Source organism: Pelodiscus sinensis, chromosome 23 (assembly GCF_049634645.1).
Source record: "Pelodiscus sinensis isolate JC-2024 chromosome 23, ASM4963464v1, whole genome shotgun sequence".
Lineage (NCBI taxonomy): Eukaryota > Metazoa > Chordata > Testudines > Trionychidae > Pelodiscus > Pelodiscus sinensis.
The window spans coordinates 18,413,275-18,436,583 of NC_134733.1; the positions used below are offsets into that span (position 1 = coordinate 18,413,275).

A 23,309-nucleotide genomic window follows, 5' to 3' on the forward strand; every position below is an offset into this window, starting at 1 on the left:
GGGCCTTTAGATGGGTCATTGCACATCTGTGACTTGGTTTAGCCCTCTCTAAAAGGGGGATGATAACATTTAGTTTACTGACTCACAGTAGTCACAAATTCATGTAGATATTTTTGAGTAGTGTTTCTCTCTTTCAGCTTCTGTTTATCTGTAAGTGTTTCTCTCTCTACTCTCGTTTTCACTCTTTTCTTGATGAAGAATGTAAATCCAATGATGTTAGAGTTTGCACCAAAACCTTTCTGAGACTGTTCAAAATGGGACAAACTACAGGTCTTCTCCCTAATTTCTATATAGAGCAGCCTTGACTAATCAGACCTCACATATGTTGTCACACACACACTCAACCTCATCTCCCCACCATCATGTTCAAGGATATAGCCTGGGCTATGTCATCACTTACCCTGGAAATCCCCTTGATTACCCAGGCAAAGCATTCAGTATCTTCACCCCCATAACATTTGGATAGCCGAGCATGAGCTGTGCTGTAAAGAGACATCTACTTGTCTCTAGTTTGTCATGGTGTGGCTGTCTCTCTCTCTCCAACCTAGGATGTTTACCTCACAGCACAGACTTGGGTCTCTTGTCAGCTGCTTTTCACCTTCAAAGATGCAGATTTCCTTGTGATGGAAGTGTTATTGCAAGGGGGCCCAGAGAAGAGGAATAATACAGCTTTCTGAAGGTCCTCTGTCAAGGGCAGAAATTTCACAATACCCTTCAAAATACTTCATTAAATAAATCACTCCTTAGGGTAGCAACTGAGCGACTGTAGCCTAGCTTTCATACTTAAACACGCTGATGCCATCTTGTGGAATATCAATGGGATAACAACAAAGAGTGTGTGTATGTACAAGGACAGGACTATACAGCACTTTAAAGACTAACAAGATGGTTTATTAGGTGATGAGCTTTTGTGGGCCAAACCCACAAAAGCTCATCACCTAATAAACCATCTTGATAGTCTTTAAAGTGCTGCATAGTCCTGTGTTTTGTTTCAGCAAGACCAGATTAACACAGCTACATCTCTATTACTATGTACAAGGGGGGATTCTTCTCAGGTCATACATGGCTTTTTATTCTTAGGGCCTTCTGGCTGGCTAATAGCATTGATTCTGCCAGGCTAGCATCAATATAAGGTGTTGTTGTGGCTTTCATAGCCACACAGCTATCTTTTACCTATCTCTCAGAGTTCTGCACATTTCCCTGAGCTTTGCCCCTTCCCTCATGGCCTTGTGCTGTGGCAACTGTCTTTCCAACATTCAGGACACACATTCAGGAGGAGCTGCTGCAGTGCAAACATCTGTGCTTCCTATCCCAAAGGCCTGAACAGAGCCTCAGAGACACCTCCACACATACATACATACCAGATAGACTAAAAACCTATGTGGCAGATGGGAACACTAGCCACAGAGGCTACTGAGCAGTCCACTAGATTATATATTGTAGAGCAAGGGCTGAGCACCCACAGAAAAAAGCAGATAAGCCAATTTACTCAGATCCCACTAGATACACATGTTGAGTAAGGAGAGATATTTTGAATCCAGATCTGCATTTGTCTCAATTTTAGTGTGCATTTATGAGACTGAATTGCAGGAGATTTGAGTCCCAAAATGTTAGCAATCTCACATGATCAGCTGCTGTCACAAAATACGGGCCATCTGGTCAGACAAGTTGCTACTGCCTCTATGTCTGCCTTTAAACCTCTCTCCCCTCAGCCTCTTCCATCTTCCTATACTTAGCCATATTGTGTGATAAGAGGGATAGGTACCTGTATTATAGAGGCTATTACTCAGTCTCACAATTTAAGTTTGTTTACATCTCTCCATTCTCTAGAGAACTAGTGCTATTAGCCAGCTGTTCTGATACAAGCTTTACTGAGGTTTTGGCTGTCCTCCCCCCACACCTTCTTTAATTCAGCTCCTGGTTCTGAATAATATAACAGATCTTATGACTGCCTCTCCTTGCCTTCCGTAATCAAACCATGTCCTTTATAAGCCTTCTCAAAATGGTTTTCAGGAAACAATTTGTTTGGAAGCTAAACTTTGCAAAAGCTACGCAAGGATTTTTGCAAACATAAAAAGTGGGGATAGCACTTGGTGTTTCCCACAGCTGCCTTTTAGTCAGTTATCCCCTACCTCTCCAGTGACTCCTGCAAGTAAGGCTGATGTTGCCTTTTGCAAGGCAATAATGTCTTGCCAGTATTTAGAACAGAGAAACTCAAACCTCAAATCCCAGATGTGGACACTCTTGAAGTTTATGTTTGTGGCTGCAATATGTAAACAAGAATAGGCAAGAGAGGAACATGGGACAAATCTAAGAACAGAACAAAAATGTGTCAGATGTCCCGGGTATTCAGTGTATAATGTACCATTTCAAAGTATGTTACTATTTCCATATACACTGGATGAAGGAACAAAGAAAGCACAAATATAAAGTCTTAAAAGAGAAGAAAAGCTAGATGCATCTCTTAGGTTTCCCCTATCCCCAGGGTGACAGACTTTGTACGCTAGGGACAGATCCTCAGCTGACCTAAGTTGTCACCGCTCCATGGTTACAGTTGCCATAAACAGAATGAGAGTACAGCTGTCTAGTGTTCTCAGAAATGTTTTATGTTAAGGATCCATATATAGTTTGTAAAAGGTTAATAAATGATTAACCATTTATTAAAATATCTATCAATGGTTACAGATTCCTTACTACTATAAATAGCACCCAGCATCATGGAATTTCAGCACTTCACAATCTTTAATGTATTTATTCTCACAACACATTTGTGAGTTAGGGAACTATTATTATCCCCATTTTACTGCTGGAGAGGAGGTCTAGAGGCTAAATGACTTGCCCAAGATCACACAGAAAGCCTATGGCACAACAGGGAAATAAACTTGAGTTTCCTAAATCCCAGGGTAGCCACCTTAACCATGGACTATATGTAATCACCCACTTACTGATGCACTGAAAACCATCTACAATGTATTACTGTTCACATCTGTCACATTTGTATATTAATTATTTATAAACCTCTGAATGGAACCTTTGTATGAAGCATGACTGCTTCTTCTAAGTGCTCATAACACACCCCTTTCTGTAGTACAAGTGTGCAGAACACTGTTTATCTCAGGGCCAGGGGAAGTTATACCTGACAGCGGCCAGACCTACAGATATTCAGATGAATGGTTGAAGGGAGCATTCGATACCTGTGGACAACTTTTGATAGAGCCCAAACTTCTTACATGTGAAAGTTTTGTCTCACGAAACTGATGAATGCAGATAAGTCATAAAACAGGGACAGAGAAGTAATCTCTGAAACACTTCAACCTTTTGATGGCCTGAAGATAAGGACTTTACATTGGATCCATTTCTAATTGCTCACAAAGCAACAACAAAACACTGCTCAAGCTGAATCCTCCTCTTGCTTACGTGAATGGTAGCATTTCATACCAACTTTGCAAATCTGTAAGTGAGAACACAAAGTGCAAAGCACTGGTTTGTTAGACCTGATGTGTTCTCATCAGCCTCTCTGTATTTTAAAGGGCTGATGTGACACCCCACTACTGTAGTCTTTACTTCACAATCTTTATTGTATTTATCATCATGATCCTGTAAGGCACAGACTCCTCTCCCATATCCCTCACGGCAGATGAGGAATTGAGGTACAGAGAGAACAGGTGTCTTGCCCAAGATCATGCAGGAAGTCTGGGAATTGAGCTTGGCTCTCCCAGGATAATGTCTTAACCACTGAACAATCCTTCCTCTCTTGTGGAGAGGAAGTGGTCTGTGCCCATTGGCAGCCTGTCTGCCATCTGAGTATATATTGGGCTGTGTGCTTGTCTATTATCAGACTCTTATTTCTTATTTCATGTGTAGTTTACTAGCACATTAGCTGGCATTGCTCAGGTCCTTAAGAAGGATCTCAAGGCAGGGAGCTGAGGCTGTGGGGGTGCAGACGTTAGGATGGGGGGGTAAGGCAGAGCTCTGGGCAGGGGACTGTGTGCGTGTATAGGGAAGAAGGTGAGGGGGGTCAACGTGCTCCTTCCAAGATTCGTACCAGGGCTGTTTGCTCTTCCCCTTTCTATCTCTGTCAGAGAGCGAGAGCAAAGTGCACCGCTCGTCTACCTCCTTCACTCCCCAACCAGAGTGAGGAATGCAGCAAACTGTGCACTTTCCCATCATTCCCTGATGAAGGGAAACAGCCAGCAATATCCCCATATAAAGTGGGGGGTGAGGCTTCAGGCCCTCCCCTTCCTAAAGGATGCCTGCGGTTTTGAGGCTTGGGACTGGCACAGTCCTGGTGAGGGGGGTGATTCCGTCTCTTTTCTATATGGTTTTATGAGGAGCAGTCCCATTCCAGGCACTCCCATTTTCTTGGGACAACCAAACTCTTATGTTGCTTTTTAAGTTATGATAAGAGGAAGCTATATACTCAATTTGGTGGTCTTACTGCTTAGGAGGAGTTCTTGAACAAAAAGACAAACTCTCTCACATATATAATAGACTGGAGAGCTCAGTATATTTGCAAAACAAAACAAAACAAAAACACAGTCACTATGAAGAGAAAAAAAGGAAGTGCTTGAAATGCTGAACAACTGTATGGTTAGCTTTGAAACAGGAAGCTTTTCCACCATTCCTCTGCGTACCTGAAACATATTAACTAATAAGCATTTTTATTGTAAAAAAGATGCAAAATATCTCACAAGACCTCTTCTTTCCCCTGTCCTTAATAACCCATCTTTCCCCAGAAAGTCAAACTGCACTTGCATTTTATTTCTTAGTATTAATATTACAATTGTGTATTAAAATTTAATTGAAATGTTTTAGACCACATAATAAGAGCTAAGAAATCAGGGAGAATCTGAAACAGAAACTTTTCCAAGTGGTGTTTTGGTGTACCACAGATGAGCCTTTTTTCTGCACTGGATTTGATTTTAAGATGTAGTATTCCATAAAGCATTTATTGCCTCTTCTATTTTTATAAAGCAGAATTCCCCTAAGATACCTTCTGTTTGTATAATCCACTCTCAGTCTAGTTCAATAGCTTTACTCACAGTTTGAAGCTTAGTTGCAGGCAAACTAAGGGACCTGAGACATTTACCAAAAAAAAAAAAAATAGCAAAAGGTTCAGTGAGCAAGGATGTTTCCAGCAGATAGGGATGATTAGAAGCAGAAACAAGGGAGAGCTGAGTGCAAGAACCTGAAAAATGAATGTATGCCAGCTATTTTTATGTAAGGGAGCAGGTTTTGTGTGTTTGTAACTCACCAGTGTTGTCAACCCTGATTTTAATTCCAATTTTATATTTGTCTGTCTTAAAGCCCCAGCTGCTAGAGTCCTATGGTCATTTGAATGAAGATCCTGGGGTTTTTAGCTTTTAAGATTGCTAAGAAAAGCTTCACCTCACACAAGCCCGGTGCTTATTTATTTTTAAAAATTTCAGGACACAATCCAATCACATGAAATACTTGGGGTTGGCAATGGTATATGTGCACAGAACTGTTGGTTTAAAACACATCTTTTGCTGTGAATTATTACAGAGCAAGACTTGGGTTTTTGTAACTTTATGCATATCTGCATAGCAAAGAGAAACCCACACTGGCTCATGCCAGCTGACTCAGGCTCCTAGGGCTGTGGCTGCGGGTCTGTTTCATGACTGTAGATTTGTGGGTTTGGGTGGGAGCCCAATCTGTGGGACCCTCCCATCTCACAGGGTCTTAGAGCTTGAGCCCCCACCTGTATCTCTACACAGCAGCCCTATAGCCTGAGCCCTACCAGCACAAATCAGCTGGCATGGGTCAGGCATGGGGGGGGTCTAGCTGTTGTACAAACATACTCAGAGCAGAGGACTCCATTGTCATCATCCTGGGATCCAGAGAACAAGACCTGAACTGTGCCTGGGAAGGAGGGACGAGGGGAGGGAAGTTCAGCAATAAAATCTTAGTCCCACTGAAGTCATTGGGAAGATGCTTTAGGGAGTCTGATTTCCAGAGGATATGCTCAGCAGAGACTAAAATGGGACCAGAGCTTGACCATAATTTTGAAAGTTGCAGAGCAGCCTCTATTACTGTTGAAGACACTGGCAGCTGAGGGGATGTCTCGGGAGGTGCTTCCTAATGCAGACTCAAATCCACTGTACTCTGATTAAACAGGAGTAAGTTGCATGCAGAAACTGCTGTAACTATGCTCAGCAGAGTGTATCTGGCGGCATCTTGACAGCTCATTTACACCCTTAGGCAGATCCATGGAAGCCTTGGTCTGTGCTCTTTTTCGGGGAGTAGTTGGGAGAGATGCAGCTGGAGATCACACTAACTCTGTGGGGCAGTGCTGAGCAACTTTGGGACAAAGGTACTGGAACTACAAGTGTGGGGTACAGCTGCACCTCAGCTTGAAGTGGCTTCCATCATTTCCAGGGTTTACAGTTTGATTCTATGGTTCTCAGCACTCCCACTATACAAATTGTTCCAGCCCCCCTGCTTTGAGATGTCACAGGAGGCTCAGGCTGTAGGGCAAGTCCTGGAGTTTCATTCCTTCTGAACACAACTTGAAACAGCTCCTCTGCTCTGCTCTGCGGCAATGGGGGCTGGAACTGACGATCAAATTGCTACTTTCTCATAATTATAGCTATTTGCCTTTTGGAGCAGTAAAAAGCTTCTGCTTTCCCGTTTTGTTAAAAAAGCACATGCCTGATTCTCTGCTCAGTATAATGTTATGCAAGTGTTTGGAGTTACTCCTGTTTTAGGGCCTGATCCAAAGCCCACTAAAATCAGTGGGAGTTTTTCATTGACTTTGGATCAGGAGCTTACAATGCTTGATTCAGTGGAATCTCTCCTTCTAAAGCACTTGCCATTTGCTCTGTGTGGATCCCTAGTTTGTTCTCATTGTGGCCACCTACCCAGTCAGTTGTAGCTAGCTGTGTGTGTAATATTTCGGGTAACTGCATTATCACTGAATAACTATTCCATTAAAGGGAAAAAATGAATAAACCCCACACATGCTCCTGCTCTAAAGCCTATCAGAGTGCAATGCTGAATCTCTTTAGCCGTTACACTCCAAGGAGCAGCATCAGCAGATTTCAATCTGAACAGCAGGAGTAAACTTACTAGCTTTCATATCAAATGGTGCCAATCCCCTGGACAATATATTTAAATAAACTCACTCTTGAACCACTCTCTTTATTTGGCATTAGCCTCCAAGGCTTCTTCTCCTGGGACTAGCATCCACCTGTTATTTCAATGGCCATTTGGGGAGTGCTGGCAGATTCTGGAAGGAACAGGTGGTAAGAGGTGGGGTCTGTCACTTCTTCCTCGTGGCAGAAGCTGATGACTAGGAGAATATTTTCATAAGAAGATTTACAGCAGTTAAAGCTATCTTGGGTTTAACAGACTAGCAGTGTCATAATCCTGAATACTGAGCAGACAACTTTGCCTACATTATAAAATAAGATGCCTTGTCCTTTGATTGGATTTGCAGATGAGTATTTCTTGTGGGTGGAGGGTGCATGATAAAAGGGATGGATGTTGTGTGAGACTTTGCCCTTGATTTGTTATACCAGCCATCTGTTCCTTTTCCAAAGCCCCTTCATATTTGCAAAGTGGCCAAACAACAAGCTGTCTTCTGTGGCCAATCTCTGATAATACACAATATCTTACATCTGACAATTTCAAAACACTTTACAAATATCAATGTATTAAGCCCCTAACCCTTCCTTGGGGAAAAGGTCGGTGTCATCCCCAGCTGGAGAAAATGAGGCATTGAGCTAAGCATCAGAGGTGAAACTAGAGCCAAAGAGTCTTGCCTCCTTGTCCTGTGTTTTGAACCTGCATTGAGAGTGTAGGTAGAAGGAACATGTTTATCAGAACTAGAATTTGGCCAAGAGGGTATGTCCTCTCTGCAAAATTAACTCAGGTAATTGCCATATGGTTTAGCCTAGCCTGGGTGTGAGCAGCCACTGTGAAAAGCCATGCCTGACCTATTGTATTCTCACTGGTGCTTCACTTCTCTGTGTGGCACTGAGATGTTTAGAGACAGATCCTGAGATTCCTTGTGCTGCCTTAAATTTCTATACATTTTTTTCCCAAAGATATGTGGGAGCAGTTGTCTGTCCTGCAGGAGGAAAACTGTGTGAAGGCAGTGGAGGACTCTTAGCATTCTGGTGAGTTAGTCTGCATCCACGCTGCAAAGCAGGTGGGTTACTAGCCTAAGCAAAAGCAGCACTTGGACTTTAGTTCACTACTCAGGTTGAAAGCAGCACCAGATGTCTATGAAAGGGTTTTGTGTGTGGACAGAAGGGGGAGGTCTAGAGGCAAGGCCTGATTCAACTCTACAGACCCTCAAACATGGAGCCTATTCCCTGCAAGTCACCCATTCACCCCTTGCCCTGAGGATTTCTCCTAAGTTACCACCTTAGTGAGTCCTGGCAATCACTCATGGATGCCACCAGCCTGCTGACAATCTCCTTGGCAAGAAGACACCAGACACCCTGTTGCACGTCTGTGGACACAACTTTTAGAATGCAGTGCTGAAGTGAGGATACTTGATCCTTCAATGCACACATTCACCTCTCATAAGCCACAACTCTGACAAGCTGCTCCAGTTAATCCCTCCACCATTCAGTACATCTGTCTCTACCATCACTGCCATGGCTCTGGGACCTGCTGGGCAGCTGCACACACCACACATGAGCTCCGGGACCCACTGGGCAGCTGCATGCTGCAGCTCCTTGCCCCACCGAGCTACCGCAACTCCCAGCTCCACCAGGCAGCCACATTCTGGGTCTCCCAACGCTCCCAATTCCAACCGTTTTGGCGGGGCCCCCACCACAGGATTTTTTTGTTGAAAATGACTTAGGTAAGCAATTGCTGTGGAGCCTAAGCAATTAATCAAAGCCTATCCCCACACAGAAGCCAAATTCAACCTGGTGTTACTAATCTATCACTGCTGGACTGAGAATCACAAATCAGGCCAGACAAATCAGGATCTGGTGAAGCAGGGTGGGCCTGGGTCTCCCTGCCAGGGCACTAGCCCCAACCCTATAGACTCTGGCTACTAGGCCACACTGCCCTAAGACAAGGGATGCTTACAAATTCTGGCCAGTTGACTGTACTTCGCTGCGAACAAGGCTACTAACCGACTCTCTGTGTCACCCTTACACAAGGGCTATTTGCTGATTCTGGCCATTGGGCCATACTACAGCCAGGGCTGCTCACAGACTTGGTGTTACCCTGAGACAAGGGAATATTTACAGACTGTAGAAACTGTCAGCAACCCTGCAGCTGAGAGGCAGCGTCATCACCCTGGAATATTCTCACTCCTGTGACAGGGTTTGCATATACTGCTACACACACCCTTTACCGATCAAGTGCCAATGGCTATTGTCAAATCCTGGGATCAGAGTTAAGGTTTCGTTGCTGGTGTGGCATGTACCTTAACTTTGTATTTGCTAGTTTGCAAAAGTTTCAACTTAGCCAGTCTTCACATGCAAGAAGAACAGGAGCTTACGACTGGACAATCTTAACACTGCATCACAAAGTTTGATGAGCAGCCGAGAAACACGAGTCACCTTTTCCATGCCTCTGTCTCCTGCACCTCATGAAACAGTTTTCCAAGCATTGTGCCACTTGTAAGGACAGGTTCTAAAGCGTCAGAGAACTGGGCTCCTGGTTGTGTTATCAGCCCCTTTTTTTGCCATTTAATGTATAACCTACGCCACAGTATTATAGACAATGAGGAAGTGTTATGTAGTGGTTAGAACAGAAAAATGAGAATTAAGATTCCTGGATTCATTTTTTTGCCTTGCCATATATATAAATCTTGGGTCAGTTTTTCAGAAACACTTCCTAATGTGGGGGTATCACAGTATTTAGATGCCTGCTCTTCAGAAATATTGAGCACCTGCCATTGGCAGCCAGTATTCAAGGCTACTTTTGAAGTCTATGGACTTTAGCATCTTTGTGCCTTAGTTTTCCCATGAAGGGAAGAGGAACTTCCTTTTTATGCCTTTGTCCTTTATCATACCAATTGCTGCTGTTATTCATTATTTGTGGGCCAAGAGCCCATTATGGTGGGGTTATACAGACACAACAAAGAGAGCCTTTGCCCAAAAAAGCTCAGTCTGTAAATATGTTTCTAAGAGGCCTGTGCAGTAAGTGAGCTCTGTTCTTAGGTTCAGATGAGTTTGTTATGCTTCCTAGAAGCTCCTCGCAGCACTGCAAGTCACATAGGTAGGTAAATATTATTGTCACCATTTTACAGGTAGGGAAACAAAAGCAGAAAGGATACGTTACTTGCTTTCAGTTGGAAGCATCAGTGCCATAGCTGTGTCAGGAGTCCCTCCCTCCCAATCCTGTGCTCTTTCTCAAACATCCTGATAGCCCTGCATTCTGCCACTGCTGAACTCATAGGACTTACAAACCTCCAAGTAGGTTTTGTTCATGTCAATGCCCTGAAATTTCTCTGCTGTCAGTGTCTAACTAGTTCCTTAATCTGTGAGCTCATAAAGCAGAGCAGTTATGGCACATTTGTCCAATTACTATATAATCAGTTCTGGCCATTACAATACGCTCAGTTCTGCCTCCTGCTATTCACTCCCCCATGATGAAGTGCTCTGCCCCAGTGTGTCTCATCTATGATGACAGCCTGATTTGTGCAGCTTTAGCAAAATGGGAGAGGAGTTTACCCCAGTTGCGGTTATACAACTGCAGAGAAGCCAACAGAAAAAAAGACATTTTTCTTTCTAAAATATTGTGCTTTTTTCCCCCTTCCCCTCTTGCACAAAGGTGAAATCGAATACTTTTTTTATAGAGCTGAGTGCATCGTATCTAGCTTGAGATACGAGCCAGACCCTAAGCTGATGTAACTATGATGATTTATGTTGACGTCAGTGGTATTATGCTGAGTGAGGATCTGGCCCAGTATTAGAGGAAGCTCTTCTCCTAAAGCTTTCTGAACTATGGAAATACACTCTCATTTCATCCACTCTTAAATACAGCCATCTCTGGGCTGGAAGCTAGGCAGACAACTAGTGCAGACCAATTGCACAATAGGTTGTGGAAAATGTGTGGGAAAAGAAATACTGTTCCAATCAACACAACCAGGGCAAACCCTGCATTTCTGAAAAACTTCCTGTGATTTTTTTTTTTTTTTAATGCAGAGCAAACACGGTTTTGGCTTTAAACATCTGTTCTGAAAATGCCCACAAGATCAAGCACATGAAACTTGAAGCTGAGCCCTATTATTATCTGTATTGTGGAATCAGCTCAGTCATGGGCCCCACTTTTTTAGGCAGTGTATAAACTCATAAAGAGACAGTCTCTGCTTCAAAAGAGCAGACCTCCCGAGGTCAGAATGTGAGCTCCAGGCAGTCTACTGCTGCTTAGTCCATGAAGCCAGCCCTACCTAGATATCTTACTGATGAAGAGAATGTATTTTGCATAGTGAATAAATGGTAGTTGGGGACAATTGAACATACAAAGGCAGGGAAGAGGTTGTCTTCTCACTCTCTCCAAATGCCTTCAGTGCCTATTGGCAACTGGATGTTGCAGGTTTATCACTTAATGTTCTCTGAAGATTATACTGCAGTGATCATAAACACCATTGTGAAAATTCCATTTTGCTATTGTTAATGAGCTTTACTGTAATGGGACATGAACTTAAATTTTATGACAGACCCTGGATATAATTTGCCCAGAGCTATCAGGCCCTTGAATTACTGAGACAATTTACTTCCCTGCCTGCATTTCCTTCCTGAGCAAGCATGTGCTATTGTTCTGCAAGCTGCTGACAGCAACGCAGGTGCAGTGCTGCTCCAGCAGCATCTCTTTCCATAACTGACTCCAGCACAAGGTTGGCATATCACAGCTGTAAACAACTGGCAAAGCCAAGCAAATTGGACAAGTGAGAGGAAAATGGTATGCTGAAGAGAAAAGATGTGAAGGTTCTGAGAGCTCTGAAGAGCACCCTTCACTGGAATTGAGGGGATCTCTCTAGTCAACACAGGGTGGAATTTTACCCTTCATCTGAAATACCACATGCGGAGAGAGGGGTTTACATGCACACATGATTTGTGGAGTAACTAGGAAAGAAGGCTGGATTGTGATATCAGAAGTTTAATTTCCTTTAGCCAACCTGTGGATAAAGATAGATTGTGGAACCTCGTGGATCACTTTTTTAAATTAATTCTTTGCATTGCATTAGTACCTAAAAAAAAAGCCTCAACTGACACCAGCGCCCCTTCATGAGCTGTAGTGTAAACACAGTAAGGGATTCTTTATTTGTTAAACAGATGAGATAGGAAGGGAGGAGAAACAAGAGACAGAGAGAGAGGAAGTGACTTTGTTCAAGGTCAGCCAGTAGGTCAGTGGCAGAGCCAGGAATACAAGCCAGTGGCTCTGAGTCCTAATGGAGTGCACTACCTGCTGGCAGACACTATATCTTCTCTTCCCCTCTCCTTCCACACGCACACATTCTGTTCTGTCAGTGTAAACTCTCCAAGGTATAGATTGCATCTTCACAGGTGCTGGCATAGCATTAACTTCACAGGTCCGGATCCCAACTGAGCCATCTAAACAGACACATCGCAGAACAAGCATAGGCAGCACAGGCAAACCTCCTAACCTCCTCTGCTTTGGAGGGCATCTTTTGGGGCTGGCTGTATTAGGAAGTAAAGCTAGTTCCCACACCAGGATTGCAGGGAGTTAACCAGTTCCAGCAACCTTCCAGAAAGCATAATTGAGACCAGGAGGAATGTGGTCTCCCTGGCCTTGCCAAAAATGCCCCACCATTGCTAACAGCAATATAGCTCCAGCATAGTCCTATTGCAGAGGGGCTGCTGGCACTCTAACACTATATCAGTTAGAGCTAGCTCAAGCTGTTAAAACAACATGGTGGTAAAGAGTCATCTTGTTTGCAGTAGGGGTTCTAATACCACCAGCACCAACGATGCAGACCTAGTGCTAGCAACAGTGGAAAAGGTTCACAGACTTCCCCAGCATGGATAAGGCTAGACTCCCTTCCTGTAAGGGTGATCTAAATAGCTTTTCCTGTCTTCACTAGCACTTAAGTACTTTTTTTAAACACTAGGGTACGTCTAGACTACATCCCTTTTTCATAAAAGGGATGTAAATTAGACGTATCTCAATTGCTAATGAAGCAGGGATTTAAATCTTCCCCGCTTCATTAGCATAAAAATTGCTGTCGCTTTTTTTCGGCACGGAGCTTTGCCGGAAAAAAGTGCCAGTCTAGACGCTGATCTTGCGGAAAATAAAGCCTTTTCCGAAAGATCCCTTATTTCATAGAAGGATAAGGGATCTTTCGGAAAAGGCTTTATTTTCCGCAAGATCAGCGTCTAGACTGGCGCTTTTCTCTGGCAAAGCTCCGTGCAGAAAAAAAGCGGCAGCCATTTGTATGCTAATGAAGCGGGGGAGATTTAAATCCCCGCTTCATTAGCAATTGCGATACGTCTAATTTACATCCCTTTTACGAAAAAGGGATGTAGTCTAGACGTAGCCTAGGGCTATGTCTACACTAGTGGCTTCTTGTGCAAGAACATCTTGCGCAAGGGTTCTTGTGCAAGAAGTCTCGCGCAAGGAAACGTCCACATTGCCATGTGTGAGCTGTGCTTTTGCGCAAGAGCGCCCATGGCAGTGTGGATGCTCTCTTGTGCAAGAAAGCTCTGATGGCCATTTTAGCCATAGGGCTTTCTTGCGGAAGAAACCCCTGTCGAGCGTCCACACTGCCCTCTGGAGCAAGAGCCCCTGCGCAAGAGGGCTTACACCTGTTAAAAAAGAGCATAGCTCTTGTGCAAGAAGCCCTCTCTTTCCATGCCGTACTGTAAATCTTCTTCCGCAAGAGAGGGTGGGCAGTGTGGATGCTCTGTGGATTCTTGCGCAAGAATGGCAGTTCTTGCACAAGAACCCGCCAGTGTAGACATAGCCTAGATGAGAGACAACAGGAGAAGTTAACCCGTCAACAATGGCTGATTTTTGCTGCGAACTTAAGAGATCAGAGGGGAGTTTTGTATGACACATTTCATCCTTGGCCTTTCGACTGAATTCCCAGCAAGGGGGCCGGTAATGTCCATTTTGTAAAACAGTTAGTCTAGACTCTAGAGACACATCTCTTGTGTATGCACAGAAGCTATAAATGACAAAAGTGTCTGAACAGAAGCCTAGCTCAGAACATTGGAATCAATCAGAACCTAAATGGAAATGGGTACCTTGGGCCCATCTCTAACACAAACCATCCTAAACAGAAAGCCAGACAGCTAGCCTGCTCTTCTGTATTTCTCAGGGATCAGATTGTGCTGGCCAAATACAATTAAACCAGATTCATGGCCACTTAAAAATGAAAAATATGCCAAGTCTGAAAGCATCCCTGGCTTTCTTTCATTGAAACAATAAACTCCTGCCCTGATATCAGGGTATGTCTACATTACAAAGTTAATTTGAACTAACGGACGTTAGTTCGAATTAACTTTGATATGTGCTACACTAGCGCTCCGCTAGTTCAAACTTAATTGGAACTAGCGGAGCGCTTAGTTCGAACTAGGTAAACCTCATTCTACGAGGACTAAGCCTAGTTCGAACTTACTAGTTCGAATTAAGGGGTGTGTAGCCCCTTAATTCGAACTAGTGGGAGGCTAGCCCTCCCCAGCTTTCCCTGGTGGCCACTCTGGCCAACACCAGGGAAACTCTATTGCCCTCCTCCCGGCCCCGGACCCCTTAAAGGGGCACGGGCTGACTACGGTGCCCGTGCCAGGTGCAAGCCTGCCAGCACCCAGCCAGCAGACCCTGCACCTGGCACGGCTCGAGCCAGCCACCCGATGCCCCCCAGCCCTCCCCCTCTTCCCGGGACCAGGCTGGCGGCTCCCGGGAGCTTGCCCGGGACCGCAAGAGGCGGGCACCCGCCTGGTCTAGTGCGGACATCGTGGACCTCGTCCACGACCTCTGCCCTAGGCACAGGAAAGTGGCTGTCTAGGGCAGGAGAGCTGCCAGGCTGGCCACCCAGGAGCAGGTGTGCATGAAAATCAAGGTGGTCCACTGAGACCCCCGACCCTGAGCTTACAATGGCTGTACTGGGTCAGACCAAAGGTCCATCTAGCCCAGTAGCCTGTCTGAGCAAAACGCTAATTCGAACTAGTTTTTTAGTCTGGATCCATTAGTTCGAATTATCTTAGTTTGAATTAACTAATTCGAACTAAGTTAGTTCGAATTAGCGCTGTAGTGTAGACATACCCTCAGAGAAGGGCATGGTTCAAGAGCCATAAATCATTGTCCTGCTGATTGAACTATTTTTATTTCTAGTCATGTATGAAAACATTATGTTTAATATGGCCCTGTAATGTTACTGCTTTCCCAATGTCATATCCTTAGGCCCTGCCATTTATTTTGCTTCCTTTCCTTCTGTTTGAATTCACAGAACAATGGAATCATCATCCCAAGAGTTTGTTCTTTTAATTGATGCACTTGCTATGCGTCTTTCTCTCTTGAAATCCATTTGGATATTCATTGGCTAAAAAGCCAATGAATATCCAAGTAGACACTGACAATACTGCATTGTATTTAATCATGCAGACAGACTCCTTGCATTATGTCTTTAGATATTCCCATTGGCTCATTCCTCCTATCCACAAAGAGAAAAAAGGAAGTCAATCTTTTGTCTATTTTTTTCTTCGGTGGTGTGACTCTTCCTGCCTTCCACACCCAAAAGCATTTCCTTTTTATAACATATTTTGGTCTTGTCCAGATAATCAAGATCAACCCCTGTTAAAACATGGCAAAATTGCTGCCACTTTTAGGAACTGTTCTGTACAGCTGTGTGAGCCCCACATTTTGTGAGAATTGGATTTCTTTCTCTCATCATTATAATAAATAAAATTTGCAGTTACTAAAATAAACTCAGCAGGTTTTAGCAAATGATCTCTAAGCACTTTACAAACATTAGACAAGCTTCACATTAATTGTGCTTTCATCATGAGAAAGTATGTAAATAAATTCTTCCTATTTTTTTCCATGGGGAAACTGACACCAAGACTTGTTCAGGCCAAAGTTTTCAAAAGTGGCTACTGGTTTCTGGTGCTCAGGTGGGGACACCAGGGTCTGATTTTTGGACATGCTGCGCACTTGCCACCTGCACCTGGAGTTCAATTCAGTAGGTACTAGCTGACCAGGTTCATCCTGAAATGGAGACACACAAATCACTAGCCCTTTTGGAAAGGGTTTGGGCCATGTCACTCGCCCGCAATTGCAGAAGCTGGATTATCAGCCTTGTAGTAGTATCAGTCATTCTTCACTCATTACAATCTCACCACACCAGAAAAGCAGAGAATATAAAGAGAAAAACACCCTTTAAAATGGATCTTGATTGTGAGTGAGCAGTCTTATGTATTAAGCAGATGTAGTTAGAAATAATATTCTTCCAAAAATAGGGTTCCCCTTCTTAAGCTCTTGAAGCCATAAAAGGTTTCCAAGAATCTTTTGTCCCCTGAGGACTGATAGCCTAACCCTCTTCTACAATCTAAAAGGAGAGATCACTTTCCATCTGGGGCCAGACACTGTTACTGGTAGGTTACTAACATCCTGTCTGAGCAGCCTTCCTAGACACTGCAAACATGGTGAGTGCATAGTCTTTCCTTGCTATCCCAAACTGTAATGATTGGAGCATTTCTTCTCTGTACCCGTGATATTGATTAAACACCATTCAAGCAGCCTGTGCAGGACTTCATGTGAAAACCTATTGCAAGACAGAGCTTCATAAGACAAATGATCTTGAACTGCTCTAACAGACAGTGGACTCATATTGTGATAATTGCCTCATCTACAATTATTTGGACATGCTCGAATGACTACCTCATTAGAAAATTCTTGAATTTTTTAATATGTCCATTTAAATTCATTTCTCTTGAAAACTTTTTAAAAAGTGTTTAATAATTAAAGCATTTTCTAGGAAAAACGTGCAGGATTAATTCTTTATGAGTGGAGATGTGGTGATCCTGGAGCTTTCTGAAAGGTTATTTAACACCAGCTCAGCATGTACTGTATGTTTCACAAAAGGAAAGGATGCTGTTTTAGACATTCAGAGTTTAGATGACTATAGTGCTAATAAATAATTACTGGCATGTATGCTGTGACTTGTCCAAAGACTTCAAAATACTTTAAACTAACTATAACCCAGAGAACACTTTGCTCATTACTGAAATGCAGTCACCTCTGGGGTGGAATATTGTGTCTGTTTAATAGTACACAACAGTATTACACTATACCGTGATAGAAATCAGGGAATGTCCTATGCTGGACTGAAAATACAGGTGGAAAGTACTAAGGATCATCAATATGCAGCTGGGAAAAGTGAAACCATAAACATCAAATGGATTTTTCCTTTGTATTAAGGATCTACTCTTGCTTCCAATGACCTTAATCTGCAGAATCAGATCCTGAATGAAAATTTGCCATTTAAGTTCCAAACAACCCCTGCAGCAAATAACCAGGGAATGAGCTCTTTTGGGGGAAATAGTAACTGAAATAAATGAACAGTTATGATTGCATCAAATTAAGTGCACTAAAATACATATGACCAGGTTGGGTGACTTCAAGAATGTATCCGTTTCTTTGGTGGGTCTCATTACTCTGCCTTTGCCTCTGTTAAAGATCTGAAGGACTATAGAGTCCAGTATTCATAGTGATGGTCAGATGCATTTTGCATGAGGACACAAGACAAGAACCAGGAGATCATGCAACTTTAGAGTTTCTGCCTTATGAGAAGAAAGTGGAGCAGCAGAGAGACACAAAGCATTAGTCTTCATTGCAGATTCCTAGCTTTGGTCAACTAATTATTATTTACAACTAAGAGGTCTCTCTTTATTGTGATTTATCTTTAGTCGTTGAATTACAAATGCCTGAAAATAGCTTTTTATAATAGAAAATTTGACACCTTCTTCTTTGCAGGGAAAACGAAAAGTGGTAGCTAAAAAGGCTCCATTGGGGGCCCAAATTCATGAACTTTAATAACCTGCACAAGTTCAGAAATCTCATATTTTTCCTGATTTCCCTATTCAATATGGGTGCATCTACACTGAACTGTAACTCGAAATGTGATACACAAATTTGAGCTGTGCAAATTGCATATCTTATTTTGATGCTATTTTGAAATAGCTTATTTAATCATTTGGTGCTGACTACACAGCACCCAATTTTGAAATAAAGCGCTATTCTGAGATGTCCCTTACTCCTTGTAGAATGAGGTTTACAGGGATGTCAGAATAGTGAGCCCGGAATAATGGGCTTGCTGTGAAGACATAGGATAGCTATTTTGGGAAACTTGAGTATCCCAAAATAACGTTGCACTTTAGATGTAGCCTACAAGGTGAAGTGAGTGGCTGTTTGTGAATAGTTATTACACTGCTTGCTGTCATTAAGGATATGCTGGGCATTTGAGGAATTGAAAGACAGCATCAACTAATGATTAGAGCACAGTTCTGGGCTTCAAAAGACCAGAGTGGCAATTCCATCTCTGACATCTACAGTGGGGATTGTGAAGATCAGTTGATGGGTATAAAGGGCACTGATCTCTTCAGAGTGGAGTTGCTAGAACTCCTTGCCACAGGAATTTTGGCGAAATTCCTGAATTTCTCATTCAAAATGTTATTCCCTGGTTAGACAAGGTAAGACAAAGTGTTTCCAAAACTACTGAAGTGAGGAAAACCTTTTAAATGAAGATTTAAACAGTGTACAGCTGCCTGTATCCTGGCATCTGAAGGTATGAAATTTACAAGCAGAACCCAAGCTCTTAGGAGCTATATGGTGACATTTGAAAGCCGCTTAATGCAACTTTCCATAGGAACTGAAATTCAAGAGATGTTGAGAACATAATCCTGCCTTTGCTAGCTGCACCCAAAGCTCTCACTGACGTCTGTAGCAGTATTCTGGTCTGAGAATCTCTGCTAGGTCAGGATAAGGTTGAAGATCTGGAGGAGCATAAAGATAAGTAAGAATTCACAGAAAAAAATCAGATACTTTGCACATTATTTATAATAATCATTATAACTTTAACCCCACTCTGGTCCTTCTCATCTTGAAGGATTACAAAATCTTTTACAGACTATAAACCTGCATATTACAAAGGACCACTCACTTTTTATCAAAATGCCAGAACATAACAGTAACATTAGGGAGAAGACTGACTTTGGTAATGCCATCAGTGCCAGATAAATTGGAATTCATATTTAAGAAGCGGAGAGTAGGAGAGGAGCAGAGGTAGAAATAGGAAAAGATGTCATAGCTTCAGTAACTAAGACAAGCAATTAATGGGGGAAGGAAGCCGTGTAGAGAATAAAATACTTTTAAGTTCCCTCCTGCTAGAAATGCAGGAGCTATGAACTGAGTCTGTGCCTTTTCTCCTACCTGTCTAACACCACATTTCCTTTTTTAATTTCCTGCACTTTCATCAGCTCTTTCCCCAGGATGTGCTTTGGTAACGAAGATACGGGGGATCTTTCTTGCCCTCCACTCTGGACCATGGGAGCAATGAAAAAACTGAAGCTCCGTAGTGCAATGCAGGGCAGATTGCTATCTGTGGCAGTTGCTTTTAGGTTGGTTTGCAGAGCTGCCTAGGAATGAGGCTGACACAGCTCCCAAACACAAATGATCTCAGACAATAATATTTGGATGTGAATCTAGATTGGGATTTTGAACTCTCCTTTGGGATCCGAGATTTAGATCTGAGGCTTGACATGGTATGGTAGCTTTTTGGGGTCTTTCTGCTGCAAATATTACCTCCACTAGGGTCTGTCAGTCCCCAAGCAGGTTCTGCAGATGACTCATGAACATGAGTTGTAAAAGTGAAAGCATTCTGGGGAAGAGAAATCAAGCTAGAATTATTATTATTCCCTAAACCCCCTTAAACAGGCACCAGGCTCGATCAAGTCAGAGGACCTTTGTCAATTGCAAAACTGGGCCTTAGCACAGCCATTTCCCTCGTGGCAAAACTCCAGCTCTTATTGTTCACAAACCTATTCTCATCACTGATGGAACAGTGTAAGTAATTGAAAAGTGCAGTGCCGCCCTCTAGTGTCGCCCACTGGATTTGTTGGTTGGCCAGTTATGTCCTGTCATGCTGTGCAGCACTTTAAAAATGCAGTTAGGAGTTTCACCCAGCAGTTCTGACAACAAGTTAAATCTCTTACACAGTTGATGTTTGCAGTGGGAGATGAGACAGAAAAGCTCAGTGATCATTATAAATATTTACCGCTCTGGACAGACACTTTCCATTTTGTTTGGTTTTAAACATGTAATAGGTGATTATTCAGGCTTTTTTTAGACTAGGATGTAAAGATGTGTTGTTAGAACAGGTCATTTGTTTTGAGCAACATTTTCGGGGGAGAAATGCCTAAGTAATTTAGGCTCCTACGTTTCTCTCTCTTTATTTTTTCAAAAGTGAGTTCAACTGTTAGGAGACTGAGTCCCACTGGAAAATCAATGTAATTTAGGCTACGTACCTCAGTTGCTTTTGAAAATTATACTTTGGCTATAGTCAGTTTTTTCCTATAAACCTTCTTGGTAACTCTTCGGTCTTCCAAAATTTTCCTTATAATCTCTCAGGTTCCCCCTTAAAGTTTAATTTTTACATCTATGCTGCCTTGTCTTTTAGCACATATTAGCATGTGGGTAAAACTTTCAAAATGCCTACCTGCCAGTATTTTATGACCTCATCAGGATCAATTTTCCATGAAAGTTTTTGACAGAAAAATCCTCTTTTCAATGGCTTTTTATGGTCTTTATTTTTAATTCAAAAGATCTCACCCAAGAAAAATCACATTTTTTCCACAAGTTCTAATGTTAACAAATGAAGTAATAAGAAATACATTGAACAATACATATACAGTGGGAAAAAGATCAGGGTGTTACTGTTGGAAGCTCAGACGAAAACTGCTGCTTGGACGTCAGTGGAAGTTAAAAAAGCAAACACAATGTGACAATGCTTAAAAAATGGGATGGAAGATACTGAAAATGTCACCATGCCACTTTATAAATTGATGGTATACCCTCACTTGGGTTACCAGGTTCAGCTTTGTTCGCGCTATCTCTAGAAAAAGAACTCATTTGCTTCTCCTTTCAGAGATGGGTGATAAAAATGAGATGCTGGAAAGATATCCCTGTGAACAGAGACTGTGCAGAATACTGTTCAGTTTAGAGAAGAGATTATTATCATCATTAATAATAATAATAAATAATAATTAATAATGATTAATAATAATAAATACCTACCTCTTATACAGTGGTTAACAAAGGAGTAGGCACGATAAAGGTACAAAAAGCAATAAATAGCAAAGGTGAATGAACAAGGGAACTTTCTATAAAATTGAGAGGCAAAACAGTTAAAGCTGATAAAGGAAATCCTATTTTTTTTGTACACACCATAAATACCTTGTGGAATTCTCTGCCACAAGATATCCCTGAGGCAGAGAGCACAGGAGTCAAAAGAAGATTAGCCATTTATCTGGATAACAAGAACACCTACAGTTACATCACATATCAAACCAAGATGTTCTTATTTAAATGTATATTTACTTCTCATGCCTCAGGGCACAACCTCCAACTGAAAGGAGTGAGGATGAAGTTTCACCTGGGAGTGCCTATTCTTTATGGTCCATTCAGAGCACTCTAGCACCTTCCTCTCAAGCATCTGATTGAGGCCACTGTTAGAGATACAAACTAGATGGAAATTGATCTGATATGTAGTAGGAAGGATATCTGCTGGGTTATGCAACAGACCATGGCAACATAATATCGTCCTCATCAGGATTTGAACCTGTGACCTACTTCACCAGTCACTACCACTTGAGCTATAGTAATATGGGCAAGTGGCAGGATGTTATAGTCTAGGGGTGCATCTACATAGCATCCTAAACTCGAAATAAGATACGCAATTTGCACTATGCAAATTGCATATCTTATTTTGAAACCATTTCGAAATAGCTTATTTTGAAATTTGGCGTGTCTGCACAGTGCCAAATTTCAAAATATCTCGCTATTTCAAGCCATCCCTTATCCCTCACGCAACAAGGTTTACTAGGATGGCGAAATAGCACGCCCATTATTTCTAAAAATATTTCAAAATAATGGGCAACTTGTGTAGACACTGGGTACCTATTTCAAGATACCTCTGGTATCCCGAAATAACCATGAAGTGTAGATGTACCCTAGGAGGCCTGCTACTTTAGAGAAACAACAGAAGACAGAAAAATAACTTCCCATGCTGACCTGCTACAGCACAGTGGAAAGCTTGTTACCTTGAAATTTATCATCTGGCAGAGAGAAAGATCTAGTTCTGCTTTTAGGTACACATACTATTAAATGGTTTGTTGGTTGCAATGACTGAAGGCAGGCTACCACATTGCAGACAAATTCAATACAGTCAAGAAATGTGTGGAACTGGGTACTAATTTCTGGGACTAATAGAGAATGGGATACTTCACTGTGTTAGGGAGTAAAGCACTGGCTGTTTGAATCAAATAGAGTCTGCATCTGAACTACCCTGGATATGGTTGGTACTACGCTAGGTACCATCCTGAAGAAAAGGCTCAGTGGATAACAACATACTTGCCCTACTCCTGACTGGGAAAGTTGAACAAACAACTCTGTGCTTCCAGAAGAAAGAAGGGAAAGGGGAAGGAGGAAGGAAGGATGGCAGAGAGAGAGAGAAAGAACAGTCTCAGTTAGGGTACGTCTACACAGCAACATTGTTTTGAACTAACTAGCGTTATTTTGAAATAACTTAGTCCGCGTCTAAATAGGAAGCAGTTATTTCGAAATAATGTCAAAATACTGTCAAGCTGGAGGACTTCTTACTCCGACTCCTGTAATCCTCATTATACAAGGAGTAAGGGAAGTCAGAGGAAGAGTATTCTATTTTGAAATAAGTGCTGTGTAGATGCTCCCAATTTCGAAATAAGATATTTTGAAATAAGCTACACAATTGATGTAGCTCAATTTGCGTAGTTTATTTCAAGTTAAGCCCTGCTGTGTAGCTGCACCGTAAGTGAATCATTCCCTGCTTATCTTCCCCAATCAACTATGAGTGAGTTAAATATGTAGACCCAACACTTCTCCAGAGAGCCAGATGCACAAACTAATCAAATGCTATGAATCTGTAGCAGAGACTCCATTTGCCACTTGGTTGGTAAGGAGATCTTCATTTTTAAATCATTAGCATTGGTCTCTGGGCAACTCTTATCATAACATGTATCGGAGCACAGTCTTTTAAAAGCCGTGTCAGATCTTTCTCCCACCATGGCTCCTTTGAACACTTGTAGATAGAAGCTACCACT

General features: G+C 42.4%; 1 protein-coding gene across 6 annotated transcripts in view; it reads left to right on the forward strand.

Moving 5' to 3' along the window:
* Window positions 1-23,309, forward strand: part of CALML6 (calmodulin like 6) — an 82,437-nt gene that overhangs the window by 49,612 nt on the left and 9,516 nt on the right. Inside the window, exon 1 of one of the 6 annotated variants that reach the window (XM_075906365.1) lies at window positions 8,120-8,141. The exons of 4 other annotated variants lie outside the window; for them this stretch is intronic. Coding sequence is in view for 1 of the 2 variants with exons in the window: in XM_006119218.3 (XP_006119280.1) it covers window positions 16,596-16,598 (3 nt within the window). In the remaining variant the exon portion in view is untranslated. Of the gene's footprint in view, window positions 1-8,119; window positions 8,142-16,475; window positions 16,599-23,309 lie in introns of those variants that run through there. One more of the 6 variants, XM_006119218.3, reaches the window with a different exon arrangement.